This window comes from Sciurus vulgaris (genome assembly GCF_902686455.1).
Source record: "Sciurus vulgaris genome assembly, chromosome: 1".
Classification (NCBI taxonomy): Eukaryota; Metazoa; Chordata; class Mammalia; order Rodentia; family Sciuridae; genus Sciurus; species Sciurus vulgaris.
In genome coordinates this window covers 85,518,395-85,541,907 of record NC_136461.1, presented here as the reverse complement: position 1 = coordinate 85,541,907, position 23,513 = coordinate 85,518,395, and the positions used below count along the sequence as shown (strand labels likewise).

General features: G+C 34.8%; 1 protein-coding gene across 5 annotated transcripts in view; it reads left to right on the top strand.

Moving 5' to 3' along the window:
• Positions 1 to 23,513, top strand: part of DPYD (dihydropyrimidine dehydrogenase) — an 845,662-nt gene that overhangs the window by 23,523 nt on the left and 798,626 nt on the right. For 4 of the 5 annotated variants that reach the window (XM_079105432.1, XM_079105430.1, XM_079105433.1 and 1 more), the window contains exon 2: positions 13,918 to 14,028. The exons of the other annotated variant lie outside the window; for it this stretch is intronic. In XM_079105432.1, coding sequence (XP_078961558.1) covers positions 13,918 to 14,028 — 111 coding nt within the window. The remainder of the gene's footprint in view (positions 1 to 13,917; positions 14,029 to 23,513) is intronic. 5 annotated transcript variants of the gene reach the window in all.

Here is a 23,513-nt window from a genome sequence, read left to right as displayed (position 1 = left end):
AAGAGCTTAAAGAATAAAGGAATATGCATAATTAATAGCTAGTGTATATTTGGTAATATTGTTTTATTTTATTTTTCCTGAATTGAAGGAATACTATGTTATATCTCTTTGGTTATTCTGAATTTTCTTCTTGAAAAAAATCAAAGTGTAAAATCAATGTGGTACTATTTGTAGTCTTAAGATAAAGCTACCTTATAAATTGAAGTTAGTCTTAGCAGTGTTTGCGTATTTCGAGAGGTAGAAGAATCTTTTCTATGTCTGTTGTAAGACTGTTTATATCACCTTAAAATTCACATGTTAAATCCTAATGCCCAATGTGTGGTGTTTGGAGATGCAGTTATTGGGAGTTAGTTAGGGGTAGTTGAGGTTATGAGGGTGAGGACCTCATAATGGAATTAGTGCTCTTATAAGAACAGATAATCAAGAGCTTGCTTTCATTCCCCGCCGCCCCCACAGGAAGTCATAGTGAGACAATAGTCATCTGCATGCCAAGAAACATGTCTTTCACATGAACCAAATTATGCAGCATTTGGGTCTTGGACTTCCTAGCCTGCAGAATGTAAAACAGATGTCTGTTGTTCAAGCTACCCAGATTATGGTATTCTGAAATAGTGCCCAATCAGACTAATAAAATGTCTACATCAGAACAGTCACCACCTTTGCTCTGTTCTATATTAAGAATTGTATGGTGAATATCAAATGGGTATGTTATGGTTCCTTTGTTTGACTTCTCCATATTTTCTTAAAGAAAATAAAAGGACTTTTTTGAATTAAAGAGAATGTGGGTACCTGTCACTGGTATATATTTTATAATGAGAGAGAGTCACATATTTGGCCTTGCAAAGCCAGACAAGAGGTTCATGTGGCAGATTTCAGCTTGTTGAGTTGAAGAGTGACATGATAGATGTGAGGTTTTAAGATGTGTAAACTATTTCTTTTTTGTTAACTATTTGTTCAATAGAAATGAATCAAATTTCTTGGACAACACGACTAGCATTTTGAAAGGGTTCATTCCTTTCCAGTTGATGAGTTTTTTGTTGCTTCATAAATTCCTTATTTTTTTTACCTGACCTGTCTTTCCTGGGAAGAAAATGTAATGTAAATTCACTTAAACATGTTGGGCCCAAAGGTCCATGAGTTATATACACTTGTATGTATTATAAAATGTTATCTTCATTGCTATATATGTGTAATGGATGTTAAAATCTGTATTTGAATTTCATGACCCTTCTACACTGCTGTATTAATTTGTGAAGCACATATTGGCATTTTCAGGCAGTCTGCTTTTGAAATTGCAGGGCAGAGGCCAATGATAAATTCAGGGACCCATGACTCAGCTGGTAATTTGGTTTCATCTGAAATACATCTCTATTTTTCATACTGTCTTATTTATAGTTACATTTTACCTGTTGCTTTAATTTTTTTATATATTTCCATACTTTAAAAAATAACCCCCCTGTATTATTTGCAATTGACAGTACAGGAACATGAATATACATTTGTTGAATGGCATCTCTAACCTAGTTCTCATACAAATAGATAAAATGTAGTAAGTCCTTACTGTGTGCATCATTCTAGTTATATCCGTAAGTTCTCAAAACAATACCATGGGATAAGTACTATTGTTGATGAACATTTAGCAGTTGAAGAAAAAAGAGTTTGAGGGTTTAAACAAACAGCAAAACTAGAAGAGCTAAGAACTAAGCCCAAATTTAACCTCAAATAATATGCATATTGTTCTGAAAATGCTTAAAAAAGGAAAGTTGTAGGGTTTAGAAGTGTCAGTGATTTCCTTCATCAATTGTTAATTTACTGAATGAGTTAGTCCCTTGCATAATGGGAAATTAGGCCTTTGTATAGAGGTAATAACGTGAAAAAAATTGAAGATAACTTCTGTTTGCTATCATTACTAGGAAAAAGTAGTCCAGCCTAAGGGGCTGTGCCCTGATAGAAAATAGAAGTACATTAAGAAACAAACAAAAATGTCTGAAAATGTGATCATCCTTGCTGAGGACTGGTTACCACAGATTTCCAAGGTTTTCAGACTCCAAAGTTGTCTGTCCCAATGTGGAGTGCCAAATAAGCTAAATTCTTCCCTGTTCTGTTTCCGACTACACAGGAGACTGACTATAGCAGTTCTGAGAGCTTGTCCAGTATCCAAAAGCACCTTGTTTGTTTCTAAGATATGTGTCTTAATGTATTTAAGATACTATTTTAAATAGTTCTACACTATGACTACTGACAGACATAGAAAAGGGTCTGAAAACTGGCTGAGATGGAGAATTTATAAGCAAGAGAATGTTAAGCAAGTAGGTACTAAAAAGTGCAGTCCTCCATCGATCAACATTTTCTAGATTGGTGCCTGGAAGAAGCAACAAGTATTGATCAAAAGCATCAATGGATTGGTGTTTTATGTTCCCATTAGATGAGAATATTTATGAAGGAAAAAAATGAAGGGCAATACAAAATTATATTGAAATCAAGTTACTTGTATCCAATTATGAAAAAAAATGAGAACAGTGTGATTTTTGTTTTTATTTTTTTATTTTTATTTTTTTGGTACCAGGGATTAAACCCTGAAACCTTAACCACTGAGCAACCCAGCCCTTTTAATATTTTATTTTGAGACAGGATCTTGCTAAGTTAGGACCTTGCTAAATTGCTGAGGCTAACTTTGAACTTGTGATCCTCCTGCCTAACCTCCTGAGTTGCTGGGATTATAGGCGTGTGACGCCACCACCACCACCACCACCTGGCCATCATTTGTATTTACCTCATACAAGTAGATGAACTAAAGAAAATGATATGCCATCAAAGACAGAATTTAAACATAATTTAAATAAGATAGTATTGAATTTGTCAAGTTAGTTCTGTAAGCCCCAAATGTTAATATATATGTATCTTTTTAATTACTGAGAATTATGGTAGGTAATAACTAGGATTGAACAGGAAATATTTGTTAACAATTTCAGGTGCACAGGCTGAAGAGAGCTTAATGGTGCATTATATTTGGTTAATCAATATCGTGCTATGAAACAAAACCCATTTTTAGAAAGAGAACATTTGGTCAAGTGGTTTCCCACAACTGAAATATGAGCTCTTGAAAAATACTGAAGTTGCAATATTTTAGGGCTAAGTTTTAGTGCTTTTTTTTTTTTTTTTTTTTTTTTTTTTTTTTTTTTGTTAACCAAGGACCTGTAATTGTTGATTGTAGTCAGTATGGGCCCCTCTGTCTGCTCTCTGAGGAATTGCACAAAACACTCTCTTTGGATGCATAATTCCAGTGTATGCTGTAGCCTCCAGCTGCTTCCCAAATCAGAGTGAAGAAACAGGGACAACAGGTAACTCCTTGACTTCATGTGTACTGGCCCTGAATCATATTCAATCATTTCTTCAACTAAATAAAATTAGAACAGTTAAATTTTCTCAAAGTCTGTTTTTCTGCCTCCAGCATCAGCACTATCTCAAAATGCAAACTTGAGGACCAAATTCTTTGATGAGAGAAAATTCTCCCTCTGTAAGTAATAACCCTATATCTGAAGGGTTAATGGCCCTCTTAAAGCACTCAATTTATCTAGAGAGGGGCTCTGTGACCCTGTTAGGACCTGACTTTCGTCATTTCTTAGGAAGAATGTAATGTAGAACTCTCCTATATTATTCTGCCAGGTATTTAGTTATCGATGATATTGACTTCTAGTTTTAAAAAGTCTTGCTTTGGAAAATTGTTTTTAACAGCTCTCAACCACTCTCATGTCCTGTATTTTTATTTTATATCACTTTCATTTGGAATATTATTAAGTCAAATCCTTGGTAACCATTCTCCACAATCCAATTTATTTTTTACCCAAGATCCACTGAATTCAACTCAGTGCCTTTTTGTAAAAGGTTAACTCAATATTTCATGTTATGTTACACTTTTTACTTACGCCATGTGAAAGAAAAGTTACTGTGATAAGCAGCCAATAAATTACATTCAGAATGTTTATTCTCAAAAGTTACATTACTATGCTGACATAGATAAACATAATCATTCATCACAGTATGGATTGTGGAAATAAAACCTAAAATAAATGCAGCCATCTTTCTTGCCTGTTACTCAGTTTGTTTGCTTTGAATGTTGTCCAGTATATATCTAAAAAGTATCATCATGTTATTTATTAATTTGGATTACTGTATGAGTTTATTAATGGTTCAAGCTGAAAGAGACAAGCAAAAAAAATTTTTAAAGATGAAAATGTTTTTAATATTTCCTATAAAATTAGATGGCTTGGTTTTGCTAATACTGACTTTTGTTGTTGAGTTGCTTTTGTCTGAAGTCATTATGAGAAATAACCATTTGAAACTACAGCTGTATTGTGCATTTGTTGTTCAGAAGATACTGATATCTCATCTGATAGAGTGAAGAATTATTGATTCTTTTATGTATAGAAATTACTAAAAATAATCTATCAGATTTATATTTGTCATCTAAAGCAAGCCCCAGTGATGTTTACTAAAGTAGGTATATTATATAGCTAAATCAATTGAATATAAAAATTAGTTTTTTTTAACAACCTCATGGAGAGAATAATTCACATATCTCACGACTCACATATATAAAGGGTAGAATTTCTAGGTTCTTTTGGTGTATTAATAGAGTTTACCACCAGAACCACAATCAGTTTTCGTCACTCCACAAAGAAACTACATACCCTTTGGCAGTTGCTGCTCCTCTACCCTCCCCTCAGGCTCAGCAAACACTTAATCTACTTTCTGTCTCCATACATTTGCCTTGTATGGAGATTTTATATAAATGAAAGCATATGTGGTGTTTTGTAATTGTATCTTTGTGTTATCATAATGATTACAATGCTCATCCATTTTGCACATTTTTCAAATTTATTTCTCTACTGATATATAATTCTATTCCATTGTGATTGGAGAACTACTGTGTATTATTTAGTCCTCAGGTTCACTGAGGCTTATTTTGTCCTAGAAAATGCTCCATGCATACTTGAGAAAAATGTGTATTTTACTTAGTTCTGGTGGAGAGTTCTGTAGATTACTATTAAATCTTCATGATGGCTAGGTTGGTGGTACACACCTGTAATCCCAGCAGCTTGGAGAGGGAGGCAGGAGGATTGGGAGTTCAAACCCAGCCTCAGCAAAAGTGAGGCGCTAAGCAACTCAGTGAGATGCTGTCTTAAATAAAATACAAAATAGGGCTGAGAAGGTTGCTCAGTGGTTGAGTGCCCCTGAGTTCAATCCCTGGTACTCTACTCTCCCCCCCCCACAAAAAAAATTGATGACATGTATTGTCGTTCAAATCTTTTGTTCCGTTGTTATTATTCTGCTTGTGTTCTGTCCAGTTTTTAAGTGGAACTTTGAAGTCTTCAACTAATATTCTCTAAGTGTCTGTTTTCTGTTCAGTTTTGCCAGTTTTTGCTTCATGTATTTTGCTTTGTTGTTGGGCACATGTGTGTTTAGAATTGTTAGAACTTCCTGAAGGATGACTCTATCATTGTAAAACAAGGCTTTGTATCTAGTAGTACCTTTTTGCTTGTTTTGTTTCAAGTCTGTTCTGATACTACTATAGGGCACTTGAGGTTTCATAAGGTCACTACTTGCATGGTGTATCTTTCTCAGTCCTTTTACTTTCATCTTATTTGTGACATTGAATCTGAAGTGCACCTCTATAGACAGCACATAGTTAGATCTTGCTTTCTTATCTAGTTTGATGGTATACATTTTATATTGTCTTTTATAATTTCAGAATTACTTATACTTTACTGTTGACCTTTGTTTTTTCCTGTGAACTTGAATTATTATTTATGGTCATTTACTTTCTACCTGAAGAATTTCTGCTTGAACATATTCTCTAATATTTCTGTCTGTTTGAGGATGGGAATGTTATGTTTCACCTTTATTTAATTTTTGAAATTATTCAAAAAGTATTAAAAATTATTATGTTTTATAATTTTTATTATGGAATTCCTTCAGACATAATCACTCATGCATGGAATATAATTTGTCCCATTTCAATTCCTAGTACCTCCTTCCTCCCTTATCTTCTCCCCCTGTCCCTGTTCTCCTTCCTCTACTTCCTTGGCCTTCCCCCCATCTATTTATTGCTTTTATTAATTGATACTTTATAGGAATACATAAAAGTGGAATTCACCATGGTACATTTACATAGAAAATTTGATCAATCTCATTCCAATGCTCCTACTCTTTTCCATTCCTCTCCCCCACCCAACACCCCTTCTCCATTCCTCTGATCTTCCTTCCATTTTCATGGTATTCCCACTTTCCTCCCCTTATTTTGCTCTTCCCTATCATAGAAAACATTTGACCCTTGACTTTGTGAGGTTGACTTATTTCACTTAGCATGATGCTTTCAAATTCCACTTACCAGTAAATACCATAATTTCATTCTTCATAGGTGAGTAAAACTTCATATTTATGCATTTATCTGTTGACAGGCCTGTGGGCTGTTTCTGTAACTTGGCTATTGTGAATTGCACTGTTATAAACACTGATGTGCCTGTATCACTCTATTATGCTGATTTTAGGTCTTTGAGGTAAATACTAAGGAGTGGCATCACTGAGTCATATGGTGGTTTCATTTCTACTTTTTTAAGAAATCTCCATATTGCTTTCCAAAGTGGCTGTACTAATTTGCAGTCCCACCAACAATATGTGAGTGTATTTCTTCCCCCACATACTCGTTAGCATTTATTATAATCTATTTTCTTGATGATCTCTATTCTTTTTGAAAGATAGTTTTGATGTTTTGATGGATATAAGATTCTTGCTTGACAGGATTTTTTTTTTTTAGTACTTTGTATATTTGTGTATATCACTTCACTACTTTCTGACCTCCATTGTTCTTGATGAGAAATTAACTGTTAAAAGTTAGTTTCCTTGTATAGGATGCATCATTTTTCTTTTGCTGCTTTCAATATTTTATCTTTGATATCAACAGCATATTTATTAATGTTCTTTATATATTTGTATTTATTCTGCATATTGTCAAGATTCTTAGATATGTAATTTAATGGTTTGTTTTGTTTAAAATAAAGTGAAAAAAATTTCAATTTGTCTTATATTTTTTGTCTTTCACTCTCTTCTTTCTCTTGTTCTGGTATTCACATGATATTCACATGGTATTCACAAAATATTTACCACATATTTTGGGGGCTTTGTTAATTTTTTCTTTATTCTTTCTCTATTCTTATGTAATTTCTTTGTAAGTTTTTTTGATTTTGCCAGTTTAAATCTATTTTTATATACTATAGTGAATTTTTCATGTTGGGTATTATATTTTTCAATTCTAGAATGTGTAGTTGGTTCTTTTAAATAATTTGTATATCTCTATGGGTGTGTATTTGATAGAATATTATAATTTTACTTTCCTTATGATAGCTATTTTGAAACCTTTGTTAAATTTGATACTTGGACCTTCTTAAAGTTTGTTTCTTTGTTTTTTTGTGTGAATGCATGTCTTATTCAATCCTGTTTCTTTGTTTGGTATATTAGTTTGTTTTCTGTACTATAATGAAATACTGGATGGCCTACATTTTTTAAAAGAAAAGAAACTTATTTAGCCCAGTTTTGGAGGTTCAAAGTCCAGACTATATGGCATCAGCTCTAGAGTGGGCCCTTCTTGTTGACATCATGTTATGGCAGACAGTATCATGGTGGGAGTATGTGCAAGAGGGAGCTCATGGCAAGACAGGAAACCAGAGCATGGGCAGGGGCTGCTGGTCTTGCAACCTCTCATTAGATTTCACCTACCACCTCTTAAAATTACTATAGTAGGGGCCAAACTTCTAATATATGAACCACTGGGGCACTGGAGTAGAGGTAGAAAATACTCAGATCATACCCAGACCATAGCACACAACTTATAATTTTTTAAATATAAAACTTTAGATAATGTATTATAACAATTCTCTATACTGATCTCCCACTCTAGGGGAAGGGGCACATGTTATTTTTTAGGTATTCATTGGTGACTGGTGGATTATTTTAAGGAAGTCCATTTCTCCCTTAGTGTTACCCTCCAGTTATCTCAGAGGGGTGCAACCTTAGACACATGCTGTTGTTCTGTCATAACTGGATTTAACAGAGCTCTCCTCTTTCCCCTGGTATCTGTTGAATTGTCTGCCTCTATTTGTATCACACCTAGCTCTTAGTTCCACTGAATTCTGCTTGATTGCTCTATTGTTTTTGACAATGCCCTGGGATATAAATTGTTCTACAGTGTGATTCAGTTAAATTTGTATGGCAGTTTTTGAGGTGAGTTTTTGCAGGTTTTTTTTTTTTTCCACCCCAGGAGGGCTTGTCTGAACTGTCTTTTCTCCTGATGAAATGTCTACCTTAATGGTTTAGTTTATTGCTCTCATGGCACTACCTGCTTCTTCATAATTGTTTGCTATCAAAATCTTAATTGTTCTTAAGAGGACTCATATGATTGAACTTTTCCCACATATGGTTTCGCAAAAAAATGTCTGTTTCTTTAGGAGAATTATCTGTTCATATGACTGCCTTTTCTTCTGGGAAAAATCTCTGGCTCTAGAACATGGGATAGTGACCATGGCTTACTTCTCTCAGAGTGACACTGCTACTTTATGAGCAGGCTGCTGACTATGGGAAGTAGCCCCTGGTCTTCGCTTGCTGGGGCTCATATGCAGACCATACCTGATGAGTGAGATGAAATAAGGGTGAAGGGGACCAGTGTTATTGATGTTCTGCCCCTCAGACAGAGCTTTTGCTCCATAGATATGTCTGACTGTACAAAGAGAGCTCCTGACATCTCAGCTGCATTTTCCTGGAGTTTAGTCTCTGAATAGCAGAGAATGGGGGTGTGAGAAATACTGGCATCTGTCCCTCCATGGGAGATACATGGCCTTCAAGTGGAGGCTGGTGGTAGAAGGAAATCTATGTTCTTGGTTGTACTTATCTGAAATGGAATGACTTTGACATTGAACTGGAATGAAGAAAGATAGGGATAGATTATTTTTCAAATGTCATAGTACCTTACCGCTCTTTTCAAGTTTTAGTAGATTTTCTTCAATTAATGTGCCTTCATTTGTTTGCTTTTAGGACAATTTCCTGAGATTTTGTTTATATTTTTATTAATTTTATAATCATACATAGTAGTGGGCTCATCCCAAAATAATCAAACACACTTGGAAATTGATTTCAGTTCATGATGCCTCCTTTTACCTCTCCCCATTTCCTCCCTACTCCTTCCCTTTCCTGTTCTTTCCTCTACTCTGCTAGACTTTCCTACTCTCTTCTATTTATTTATATTTGGTTCTTTTTACTTACACAGAAAGGTGAAGTTCCCTGTGCTATATTTATATATGCACATAACATGATTTTTTAAGAATTTGTTTTGCATTGCCTCTCCCTTTCTATCCCTCTACTCTGCCTCTCAATCTCCTTCTTCTACACTATTGATCTTCCCTATATCTTTATGATATCCTATTCTTCCCTTCTCTTTTCCTTTACTCTAGCTTCCACATGTGAAAGAAAACATTTGGCCTTTGAGTTTCTGGGTTTGTCTTATTTCACTTAGTATGATATTCTCCATTTCCATCCATTTACCAGCAAATGCCATAATTTCATTCTTCTTTATGGCTGAGTAGAACTCCACTGTGTGTGTGTGTGTGTGTGTGTGTATACATACATATATATATATATATATATATATGTATGTATACACACACAATTTTTTAACCCATTCATCTGTTGATGGGCATCTGTGTTGATTTCATAATTTAGCTATTATGGATTATGCTGTTATAAATATTGATGAGGCTGTTCAAGAGATTTTGAATAGTTATTTTTTGTTACTGGTTTTTGTTAGTTATGTTTGTTTAGCTGGCTGTTGGTCAGCAGAGGGCTTCATGCAAGCATTCTGGAAATGATATCCTATTGGTTATATTTTAAAAGCTTGCTTGAGTTGGGTGTGTTAGTCATCTTTTTGTTGCTGTCACAAAATATCTGAGAAAATCAACTTAAAGGAGGAAAGATTTACTTTGGTGCATGGTTTCAGTCCATCATTGGATGGCTCCAATGCTACGGGCCTATGACAAGGCAGAACATTATAGTAGAGAGGGTGTTGTTGGGCAGAACAATAGGGTTTGATGTTAATTCTTTATTGAGTTATTCAGGTTTCACTTAATATTATTTATACTTGTGGTTATAAATGGTTTCTACCTTATACCTTAAAAATTACATTTAAATGTATACTTCATCTTTGAATAAATTTGAATCTAAACCCCACACACAGAATAACTGAGTTGTAATTCAGTCTCTTCTGTGTATTAACTAAGGATTTTAAGCAGAGTACTTATCTACCATCAACTTATTCACTCATTGAAAATATTGAGGTAATAGTAGCTGTTTATAAGTTAAATTATATGATACATGTAAAGCCACTTATTTTTTTTTTTAATGTGTAACAGAAATACCTAGAATTTTATTTTCATTATATTAAACCTCTCTTAGATACATATAATGTTAAAGTCAATATTTATAACAAAATTGATTTTTTTTATTATTCCACCTTTCTCTCTGAGCTCAATTTTATTCTTTTTTTTTTTCAATTCTCTCTAACTTTATTTATTTATTTATTTATTTATTTTTATTGTAAACAAATGGGATACATGTTGTTTCTCTGTTTGTACATGGCGTAAAGGCATACCATTTGTGTAATCATAAATTTACATAGAGCAATGTTGTTTGATTCATTGTTATTTTTTCCCTTCCCCCCACCCCTCCCACCCCTCTTTACCCTCTATACAGTAGTTCCTTCCTCCATACTTGCCCCCCTCCCTAACCCTAACTCTAACCCTTCCCTCCCCCCCATTATGTGTCAACCTCCACTTATTAGCGATATCATTCGTTCTTTGGCTTTTTGAGATTGGCTTATCTCACTTAGCATGATATTCTCCAATTTCATCCATTTGCCTGCAAATGTCATAATTTTATCATTCTTTATGGCTGAGTAATATTCCATAGTATATATATACCACAGTTTCTTTATCCACTCATCAATTGAAGGGCATCTAGGTTGGTTCCACAGTCTGACTATTGTGAATTGAGCAGCTATGAACATTGATGTGGCTGTATTTCTGTAGTATGCAGATTTTAAGTCCTTTGGGTATAGGCCAAGGAGTGGGATAGCTGGGTCAAATGGTGGTTCCATTCCAAGTTTTCTAAGGAATCTCCACACTGCTTTCCATAGTGGCTGCACTAATTTGCAGCCCCACTAGCAGTGTATGAGTGTACCTTTCTCCCCACATCCTCGCCAACACCTGTTGTTGCTCGTATTCTTGATAATCGCCATTCTAATTGGGGTGAGATGGAATCTTAGGGTGGTTTTGATTTGCATTTCTCTTATTACTAGAGATGTTGAACATTTTTCCATATGTTTGTTGATTGCTTGTAGATCTTCTGTGAAGTGTCTATTCATTTCCTTAGCCCATTTGTTGACTGGACTGTTTGAATTCTTGGAGTAGAGTTTTTTGAGTTCTTTATAGATTCTGGAGATTAGTGCTCTATCTGAAGTATGATTGGCAAAGATATTCTCCCACTCTGTAGGCTCTTTCTTCGCATTGCTGATAGTTTCCTTTGCTGAGAGAAAGCTTTTTAGTTTGAATCTATCCCAGTGGTTGATTCTAGCTTTTATTTCTTGTGCTATGGGAGTCCTGTTAAGGAAGTCTGGTCCTAGACCAACAAGGTGAAGATTTGGACCTACTTTTTCTTCTATGATCTGCAGGGTCTCTGGTCTGATTCCGAGGTCACTTAAAAACTTAAAATTGAGAGTATTGTTATTGTCATTTTAAATCAAATGCACAATAAATTGAAGTACTTCTTTTCTGATTTTACTCTTATACTAATAAATAATGAATAAATTTAATACTAAATTAATACTAAACATCTTAGAAAACTATTTGTATAGTTTATATCATTTCTAAAGCCTTCACATTATCACGTGGTAAATATTCTTATAAAATCAGCTAAGATATCACCTAGAAAATGATTCCTTTAGACAAATTTATTTTGGAATTACAATAATAGAAGGGGGAAACAACAATTTTTAGTATATGTCTAATAGTACAATAATTCCTTTTATCTGTTCATTTACTTTGGCATTTGTGATAGATTTTTGGGATCCAAATATGAGTTCATTTTCATATGCAGAAAAGATGAACAATATATACTAATTTTCAAAGAATAATAAAATCTCACTTGGAAGATGATCTTGGGGTTGGTTAAATATAATAGGAATTTCATTTTTAGGGGTTCTCTCACAATCTTACTAAACCTCCACATGAACAAATCATGGATAGAGAATTGCTGTTGCACATAGCCTCTGGATTCCATTTTCACTCCACTTTAGATTTTAGGGTGTTTATAGTTTAGAAAACATGTTGTATCCTGTGTTTCATTTATTTTTTACTATCGTCTTCTGGTTTAGGTTATGGCCCATTTTGCATGTGATGAAATGAAAGATCAAAAGGATAAACAGTTTGCTGAAAGTTATATGACCAATAGATATTAAGAACCAAATTCATCATTTTGTATCTCTTATTTCACAGACATGAGTATATGCTACCCACTTGGTGTTGCATGCTAGAGACTTAGCAAAACCTCTACTTCTTCAATTCAAAGCATTCACTGTTTAAGAGGAAGGGAAAATTCTTAAAGTAACAGCTACCATTTAGGTTGGTAGGTTCTGTTAGAGATATTTGTGTGCTCTAGGACAACAAGATCTAGGCAAGTGCTCTACCACTTTTATTTATTTATTTATTTTTAAGTTTTTTTTTGCAGAACTGGGGATTGAACCCAGGGACTCAAACATACTAGGCAAGTGCTCTAACATTGAGCCACACCCCGAGCCCCATAATCAGATTTGGATTAGTCAGGGGAATTTTCCTGGGAAGAATAGGACTTTTGAGAGCATATTGTTTTAAATGACTGCAATAAAGTTGTCTAGTGTGACTTCTAATGCAATTTTAGCTGATAATTTAAAAAAAAATATTTGAATCTAAATCTCCCTCCTTAAATTTCTACAATCTTGATTCTGCCCTCTGTACTAATTCAAAATAATTAAATACCTTTTCTATGTGAAAGCTTTTCAGCTACTGAAAACCTCTCTGTCTCCTCCATATCTTTTCTCCAGGATTTTCTTCAGGTATTTCATCTCGGTGTTTAACATGTAAAAATTCTGAAAGTTGTTGGGGGAAATGTTAACTGAATTAAACTGAAACATTTGCCACCAACATGTCTTCCCTCTGGTAGTAGTGTAGTTTTTATAGTGGTTGTTAATATTTATTGGTATTTCCTAAATAATGATAATTATTATAATAACTATTATTTTTATTATTATTTTGCCAAGAGTTCCTTCTGAAGAATTAATAGAAAATATAGGAGGAATCACTCCACTTGTATTTTGTACAAATTAGGTATTTTAACATTAGGTAAGGTAACTATTTGAGGAGTCATGTCATATTTTTGGATGTATTTTGAGCTCTTGATCAATTCATGCCAGTAATGTTATTTTCTATTTTATTTAGTTTTTCTCCAGAAAACATTTTGCTCCTTCTCACTTTTTCCTTATGAATTTTTGTTTTATTGGGATTTCCCCACATAGGCCCTTTTTTGTTAAGCCAAATATAAGAGTTCTCAATTTGTTTTTGTAAACCCTCTTTCTAATTTTGGATCATTTTCTAATTTGTTTAGATCACATGGAATCTGTTTTTTTTTTTTTCCCTCTCTCTCTCTTGTGTATCAATAAGTTTTATATTCTAGTTGAACCTTTTCTTGGGGGGCGGATGGAGGATTCCTAAATAAAATTTTGATTTTTTTTAATGCTAACATATTTACATATTCTTATATATATTTTTATGCTGTCTTCAGAGCATCCTGGCTTTAAATCCTCGGATGCAAAATCATGCAACACTGCGTTCTACTTTTGCCAAGAAATTAGACAAGAAACATTGGAAGAGAAACCCTGATAAGAACTGCTTTGTAAGTACAACTGATAACGTGATTTCCTACTGAAAATTTTCTCGTTCTACACATTGTAAGACAAGATTTACATATACTTAGAAATACAGTAAAATATATGTAAAATACAGCTGTGATCTTTTTCATATTTTACATATTTTATAATTGAATAATATCAAAACTTTAATTTTTCTGTTTTAAAAAATCTTCTGAAACACTTAAATTATATGAATTTAGTTTGGTGCAAAATTTTCTTTTCCTAAAAATCTTTATTATTTGTTCTAAAATTGTTTTGTGCAATAAAACAATGATGTGAGTTTCTATTTCAGATATAGTCTAACTGATGGTGGTTATAGGCTTCTGCAAACTTTGAAAATATTCTTTTGTGAAACTTATGAACTTTAAAATATTCAGTGTAAACAACTGATATTCTCAGATGAGGAGCAGGAACAAAAAGAATTACTCTGAAGTTTCTGATGGCTAGAACTTTACTTGACTGAGCCTATGAAGTTATCCACAGAGCTGGGACTGTGAGGTCATAAGTGGTTATAAGGACAACCTTAAAGACAAAATTTAAAATACCATTTGTGGGATATGTAAGTCTTTAAATTTGGAAAGACATTTCCTTTTTACTGGATTTCCCTGAAATTGATTTTTCCAAACTAATTAGTGAGACCATTAATATTATGAGCTTACATGACATTGACTCTTTTACTGTGTGTATAATGTTCTATAACATTCATGATTTTAGTGTTTTTTTCTTTCTCTTCATTCTGAAGATGAGAATTGAGAACGTGTGTTTGTGTGTGTGTGTGTGTGTGTGTGTGTGCATGTTTATCAAGTCTTTAATTTTTCTATCTCTGGCCACTCAGCAGAGTTTTTGAAAGCAACAAAGAAACAGAAACACAGAGACAATATGGCATAAGAAGATCCCATAGCCACTTAATAGCAGACCTGGTTTGGAATTTAGTTTTTCTTGTTCTACTTCTATGAGTTTTGCCACTAGGTTTCTAGTACGGGTGTTTGGAAGGACACTGGTGTGTTCTGAATTAGATCAAGTGATAGGCTCACTACATGCCATGACCTTGCATAATGATGTGAACAACTGAACTGCATTGAGGAAAGAACCATGCAATTTTCAAACATCTCCTTAAGACCACCAAGTTTCAATTTCTCATTTTAAATGTGTGAGACCTATGATCCAGAGAAATTAGATAAGTTTCCTGAGACCTTCCATTCATAAGCCATCAAACTACTTATGTTAAGAGTTCTATTCAGAAAAATAGGTTTCCTCTATTCTGATTGTTACTGTTGTTATATTATTTCATTGAAATTATTTTTATTCCATAATATGATCCTACAAATTAACTCTTCTATCTTTAAAATATTATTGGTGAAGGAGCAGTGAGATAGGTCTTCTCCATCAAACATATATTGGCACAAATTTTTAGAAAAGTAATATGAAGTTATTTTTGACAATGTTCTTTAATACCTGTGTTAATTTGCTAGGAATGCTGTAATAAGGTACCATAGTCTAGGTGGTATAAAGAATAGAAATTTGTTTTTACAATTCTGGAGACTAGGAATCTGGGATCAAAATGTTGATTTGTTCTAAAGTCTCTCTCCTGGACTTGTGGAAGGCAGCTGCTCCCTGTGTCTTCACTGTCTTCCCTCTGTATGTGCCTGTGTCTAAATTTCCTCTGCTTATAATGATACTAGTTATGTTGAATTAATATCTATCCTAATGAGCTCAGATTATTTAAATTATTTCTTTAAAAACTGTCTTCAAATACAGTCACACTTTAAGGTACTGAGGGGTTAGGATTTCAACATATGAATTTTGGAGAAAGTCATTTTGAGAGCCCATAACAATATTTTTAAGTTATCAAGCACACCTAGTAATTCATCTTCTAGTAATATATCCTAAGGAAAGAACTAGGAATGTAGGTGAAGATTAATTAAGTTGAAAGAGAATTATCTGAGCCATTTGTATTCAGTAGAGAAAAATGTAGGGGAAAATACACTGAATTTCCAACCATTGGGTCTTGTTAAGTTAGAGCAGTTCTATTTGCTAGTAAATTTTGTAACCATTACAATTATTTTTTAAATAGCTAATAACCTGGATAAAAGCTCAAATCTATATTAAATGGAAAAGGCACGAGACATCACTGTATTCAGTACTGATTGTGTGTACTTTTTCACACACTTGCCTTTGCGTGAATCCACACAGAATAAAGAAAATATACCAAAATATTAACAGTGATTACCTTTGCTGTCTTGGCATTTCTGTATATCATATATTTTCTACAATGAGCAACTGTTAGTAGAAAAATAAAATGAAAGGTTTAAATATGTAGTAAAATAATCTCATTTGGTAACATCATATTAATTGCTCTGGTTATATACCACTTTTAAGCCTATTATTGACAGAGTAGAGAGGTTCATTCCCAAAGGGAAAATGATGGAGCTAAGGTTCAAAGTTATTCTCAGTGCACTTAATGAATGTTGCTCCTTTCATTTTCATTATTATCCTTTTTGTGCTTGCATAAATAATTGAATGAAATTATCACCAAAAGAAGATATTTATTTTTTAATTTAGGCATTTTTGTAGTTGTGTCTTACAATCACTCATCTAAATTGAAACAAAGACCTTTGTAGGTAAATGATAAGATGATTTTGAAAGGTAGAAGGCAAATGAGCCAGGGATACAGGAACTGAAGAATCAAGTCCTTGAATTTTCTTTTTTTCCATGTATATTCAGAGCCAAGGAGCTGGAAGCCTGGAAATGCTAGCAGGTATACACACACACATGTTCTGCTCCAGTCAAATGCTACCCCCCCCCAAAAAAAATCTGGTCCTTCCCTGATATGCCTTTGAAGGTGAGTTGGGAACCCAGACTTCTACTAATGATTTAATGAGATGCCCTATACCTCTACTGTGGTGGTATCAGAAGGCCAAGTAGGGAGACAAGACTTTCATCTCTTCTATCTAGCTGAGCACCAGTCTCCTACCTGAGGGGTCTTTGGAGAGACCCCAGACTTCCTCCATCATCTTAAGGAAAGGAGGGCAGGAATGAAAACAGAAATAATGCCTGGAAGCCTTCCAAATTTGACAAGATATAAGGTTACAGATTTAAAAACCTGGGTGAAACCCAAAGAAATCTGTAGCAAGACACACATAATTCAACTGAAAATTGAGGACCAATTGGGTAGCTGTGTAGCTGTGCCCCAGAGCCTTCCTTTGTGGATCTGGCATTGGCACTGACCTTGGCTCGACCTTTCCCTCCCTTCTAACCTGCTTTACTCCTCCTCTGTGGATTTTGCAGAAGAGTACTTGCTCAGTAAGTATATACACCCAAATCTCTCTTGAACTTTGATTCTAGGCAAAATGAACTTCAAATTGGTAAAGAGCAGCACTCTCTTCACCCTGAAGTCTTCTTTTCACTTGGCTATCTGTGCACTAGACTCTTTGGTTTTCTTCTTACTTCACTGGCATCTCCGTCTTGCTCCTTCTTGACTTTTTTATTTTTTAAATATTTTTAGTTGTAGTTGGATATAATATCTTTATTTATTTATTTACTTATTTTGTGTGGTGCTGAGAATAGAACCTAGTGCCTCACACGTGCTAAGAAAGCACTCCACCAAGCCACAACCCCAGCCCATCCTTCTTGACTTTTTTATTATTCCTCATCTCACTATTAACTATGGCTTAGATCTCAATTGATCTTTCTTCCCTTCTTCCTTCTTTGGCAATCTTATTCTTTATTTTTAAGTTTAATACCATCTTTAGACAGATGACTCCTGCATTTCTATTTCTAACTTGCATTTCCATCTCTGACTTTATAACCAAATGCCTACTGAAACCCCTCTTGGATGCCTAATAAATATCTCAAACATAGTATGTTAAAGATCCAAATTATGATCTTGCCTCCAAAACCTGTTTCTTGGAATCTTCTCTATCTATCTATCCTTTCACTTAGACCAAAATGTTAAAGCCTTTGATTTCTTTATTTCTCTCACTTTCCATAACTAATTAACTAATCAGCCATGGCTTCAAGTATATTCAGAATCTGACCTCTCACCACCTCCACCAACACCCGCATTTCTTAGATACCACCACCATCTCTCACCTGGATTTACTGCAATAGCCTTGCAATGGATCTTTGTACATACTCTCTTTTGTACGTTTTGTAGTGGAGTCTATTCTTAACCCAGATGAGGAATCCTTTTAAAAATTATGTGCTTATATCCTTTCAGGATATTCTAGCCTATGTAAGGATTGCTCAGTTTCCTTTGCACAATTATCATTACAGCAAGCCTTCTTTGGCCACACTATTTAAAACTCTAACCTGCCTTTTTACCCAGCTTTTCTTAGACTTCACTGCTTAATTTTTCTTCACAGCACTCATTATAACTTTTTATTCATAGTTTGTTTATTGTCTTTTTCCACTAGAATATGAAGTCTGGTAGGCAAGAAGTTTTGCGTTTTGTTCATTTGCTATTTTGTTTCCTTAGTTGTGTTCCCAGCTTCTCAACAGTGCCTGGTGCTTACTATGTGTCTATTGAGCAAATGGATAGATGAATAAATGAGTAGAGCTCTTCTTTTACCTATTCTTTATATTCTACATATAAGGATCACATATTTTCTTACTAGGTAGTGCTTTGTAGTTCCCAGAGTACTTGTGCATTATTGCATTTGATTTTAACCATGAACCATTGGATGACTCATTTGTTTCCTCATTTTACTGATGATAAAACCAAGTTGAAAAATGTTAAATGATTTACTTAAACTCTAAAATTAATTAGTTGTAGGCAAATCTGGAATTCTGGTCATCTGGACTAGTATGTGCTTTCCAGGGTGTCTCTTCACCTTCTTAGAAAAGACAAATAAGATTATGAGATCATTAAGGAAAATGCAGTTTATAATGCTTGTCACATTTGGAACAAGTAATCTTACATCATTTCTTAAGATCGAGTCACATTTTCAGCCAATTTCCTGACCTTTGAAAGCAAAGCTTTACTTATTTTTGTTTTGCTTGATTTTTAAAGAAAATTTTGCTTTGTTTTTGCAATGTCTTCCTATTTGATTCAGATAGTCACTGATTTATCACTCTAAATAGCAGCAGCAAGGTTGTGAGTGGGTTTCTTTAAAGTCCTGGAGAAGATTTTCTTGAGGCTTGTGCAGTCCTCTCTCCCTACTTGCCTTCCTTCCTTCTTTTTCTTTCTTTGGCGCTTGAAAAATCTGCATTTCAGGCACTATATTGAATACTATTCAAACATAATAGTGGTCTACAAAATTGATAATAACAATTGTTTATTAAAATAGATGCAAATTTGATTTTAATAAATAAAATATTGGCTTCTTAGCAAATAACATCTTTTTGACCAGCAAAAAGTACCCTAAGAATGATAATTTTGAAATTTTTGCCCAGAAATTTCTTCATTTGGCATTTACTATTCTAGTACTAATTGGAAATTTTGAATTCATTAGGGGATTTAAACTGGCAAATGTGTTTATACTGGTTAATGAAGCACGAAGCAGTTATTTCCAGTATCTTTTAAGCAGGTGTTCCATAACTGCTGTTTATTTTTGCCATTTTTGAAAATGTTGAACCATCCTAATTACATAAATATTTTGCATTCATTTTCCATGAGCAGTTTTTGATGACTGGAAAACATGATGAATTAGAAAATTTTTCCTGGGCGAAAATATAAAGGAAAGGCAGCTAAATTCAACAGGTTATTAGACACATTTTTAATAATTTTGGTAAATCATTCTGAATATATGACACATAGTAGGTGCTCATGTAAAAAATAAAGCATAGCGTACTTTAGAAATTTGCATTATGTTGTTGTATTTCTAAATGCTTCTTCTGTAGCAAGTTCTTGTGAAGTATTTTATTTTATCTCAACTCAGGTAAGGGAGCTGGGCCACAGGAAAGCTTAGGAAACCTATCCAATTTTTTGTACGCAAGTGGTAGAAGTACAGATTGAATCTATGTGATACAGCATGAAAGCTCTTTAAGGAGAATGCTTTAAATAAGGAAATGAAAATAAATCATTGATCTTTTCCTTGAAGACAGTGAAAATAACTAAGTAAAATATAGATTTTGGTACATGTTTATTTCTTGTGTGGTTTGCACTCTTGGTCACTAGTTTGTTTCTGCATTTGTTACCTGTTTACTGTAGGTGCTGTGTTGTGCCATTTATCGCATGGGATAAAGCTGGATCTGATATAGGCTTCACCAAGAAGTTCTCACATTGTTTTGAAGAAAACAGAAATATCGACAAATAATAATAGTGCTATTTGAAAGGAAGAGCAATATAGGAAATTTAATTACTAATGTGCCAGCCAAATTTGTCTTTGACTGCATCAGTCTGGCTGTCAGGGTGGAATATGTGTTAACAAGAAAGATGGGTGGTCAGCACTCTGAGACTGGTGTAGCAAGTTAGGAGACAAATGACAAAGACCAGGGGAGCTACGTATGTACCAGAGAGAATAAGCAGGATTTTATTTTTTAGGAGGTAAAATAAGTGTGACTGGGGACTTGACTTTACATTTGCATTTATCTGCTTATGGAGTAAGTTAAGGAAGAAATAATGAATTCAGTTTTGGGTCTTTTGAGGTTCTTGTGCTTTTGGGTCATCCTGTTTGGCAAAAGTCATAATTCAGTAAAGTAGCAAAGACAGAGATGAAGAATTTTGAAACACCAGGATATATGAGGATGATTAAATGCCTATGGGTAGAATTTCCAAGTGTGTAGAATGGGAAGAGGGCAGAGGTCAGGCCTTGGGGGTTAGGGCAGGAATTAGGGTGCAGCATCTGACACCAGCCTCAGGTCCAGAATGTAAGGGGCTATGAAAAGATTCAGTAATTATGATAAATAATATTAAAAAATAAATGAAAATAAATCAGGATTTTAGAGGCATACCTCTCATGCAGCTCAACATTACACTGAACCAAGCGTAGAAAGGGCAGTGGAGATGAGGATTTGGCTAGGAAGTACCACAAAGATCAGATGAGAACCCCAAGAGCAAAGTGGGAGAGTTCCTACAAGAAAGAAAAGGTTAATATAGTTTTTCCTAATGTATCATTTCCTGTATTCCTAATGCAGTTGTCTTTAAAATTTTTTTAGTGCTGGGGATTGAACCCAAGGGCACTTTACCACTGAACTTACATCCCTGTCTTTTAATTTTTATTTTGAGACATGGCTCACAGTTTTAGAGGTCTCCATCCTAGATAGCCAGCTTCATTCCTCAGGGTGCTTGAGGTGAGGCTGAACATCACAGCAGAAGAGTATAGCAGAGGGAAGCAGCTCACATGGTAGTCAGGAAGGAGAGAGAGAGGATGCCACTTGCCCTACCCTAAAGCCGCGCCCCAATTACTCCCTCCTCCAGCCACACCCCTACCACTTCAGTTACCCTCAGTTAATCCCAGTCAGGGGATTAATTCGCTGATTGGGTTAAGACTATTACAACCCGATTATTTCTCCTCCAGACCTTCTTGCATTGTCTCACACGTGACCTTTTCCGGGATATCTCATTTAAACTGTAATACCTGGTCTCACTGAGCTGCTTATGGCCTTGGTAAGTTACTGGTCCCATGTGGCTGGAACTATAGGCAGGCACCACAGTGTCTGGCTAATACAGTTAATTTTTATACTTTTGGAACCTATCCTTAAGGTTTGCCTTGTCTTCTGAGTCCATTTTTCCTTCTCAAGTTTACATGGCCAACATGGGATGGAATCCACTTAGTTAATAAGGTTACCACTTAGTTTCATACACTCTTGCTTAGAGAGCCAGCTACTCAACTCTGTTAAATTTAATACAGAAAGTTCCTAGAATTGGTATCTCAAATCTACAGTATAAATTTCTATGTTTAATCTCCAAAATTGACCAGATTCACAGTAAGAAAGCATTCCTTGTTCTAACATTACCTATTTTTACACCTTATTTTAAAATAGTTTCTCAACTTGAGTTTGCTTTCTGTATTGTTGACAATAGCATTTTTCCAAAAATAGATTCAGTGCCTGAGTTTCTGGGGGGGAAAAAAGACCTCATAACCAAGGTTCTTTGCAGCTTAATACCTTTTTCAATAGGTAAAAATGCTGTGTTTGTGTAGAGATTACAAATATCTGATTAGAAACTCAGGCATGTGTGTAACTTCTTATATTTACCACTAACTGAAATTAATTTCTATTTTAAGCAGTCTCTGGGAATGAAAACTGCATCTCTTGTCACTTGTAGAGTTCTTTTTTCTCTGCTTTCCCCTCCAAACCATCTCTCATTTCTCTGGGTTGATATTTGAGATTAACCAGCTTTGGTGGCAAGTGTGATAGGTAAGGTGGGTCCAGTTAATTCTTCATCTTTCCACTAATAACCATCATAGGGGCATTGGAATTGTTCTTCATTTCCATTTACTAGATCCCTTCCTGTTCTCCACCTCTCTGCCACTTCGAAGGCACTTTGAGCATATGATGATCATTCTGATGTTCTGCTCAACACTGAAACTCAGGAAACTTCATGGTTCAGTCATCTCCCTCAGGGCTTCAGCTAGTTTGTGAGTCACAGATTCTCCATTGTGAGCTTTCCACATACCTAACTGATATTTGCCTCTGTGAACACCTTGAGAAACTTTGCACTGATCTGTTTCTTTATGTTTTACCAGCGTCTCTGGTTCCTTCTTTCGTGTTTTGGTCCTTTCTTGTCTCTCTATGCTTAAGTATTTTTTTCCTGTGATATATTGTCTAGTAAGGACTGTATGTGATATATTCTAGGTGGGAAGAATAAAAGTGGAAAAATTGCTTTCATCTCATTACTTATTTCCCTCTAAATTCACTGTAAATCACCTGCTGTCAAGTTTTTACTGTCTGAAACCTTGACATGAAATCCTAAGCCCAGGAGAAATACCCTTTGTCTCTACTATTTTTGTAGTTGGATCCTTTCTTCATGAAAGGAAAACCTAATGACCTCATTGCCTAATAGGTGTAAATTTCTGAGAGGAATGGGAGGATTTTAGTAAAACTATCTCTAACCAATACAGCCTGAGTCTGAGTTTGAATTTTATAGGACTGATGATAATTTCCTGTCCTCCATCCAGCAAGTTCTAAGATGGGGGCTGTTGTGGTATGGGGAGAGAGCTGTGTAAGTTCCCATTTGGAGTGGGAGGTATTTATTATAGAAAGAATGATCCTGGCAGTGAAGCCCTTAGGAACCCCAGGTTGGGAAGCTGGGTCAGTCTTTACATGACACTGACATGCAGTGCCAAATTAAATATTGTGCCATGAGTACCTCACTTACCTCACTTTATTACTGACCCCAAGAATGACTATAAAGCAAAGAACTTCCATTGTCCTGGGAGTATCATATAGCCTCAAGACCCAGGAATGTCTCCATGAGCATTTAATCTTGAGTAATAATTGACAAATTGCAGTAGGAGCCCAGATGGGTTTGGGTGGCACAGGTGACTGAAGAACTAAGTGGGCTGGCCGCATGGGCCTCCCTTGT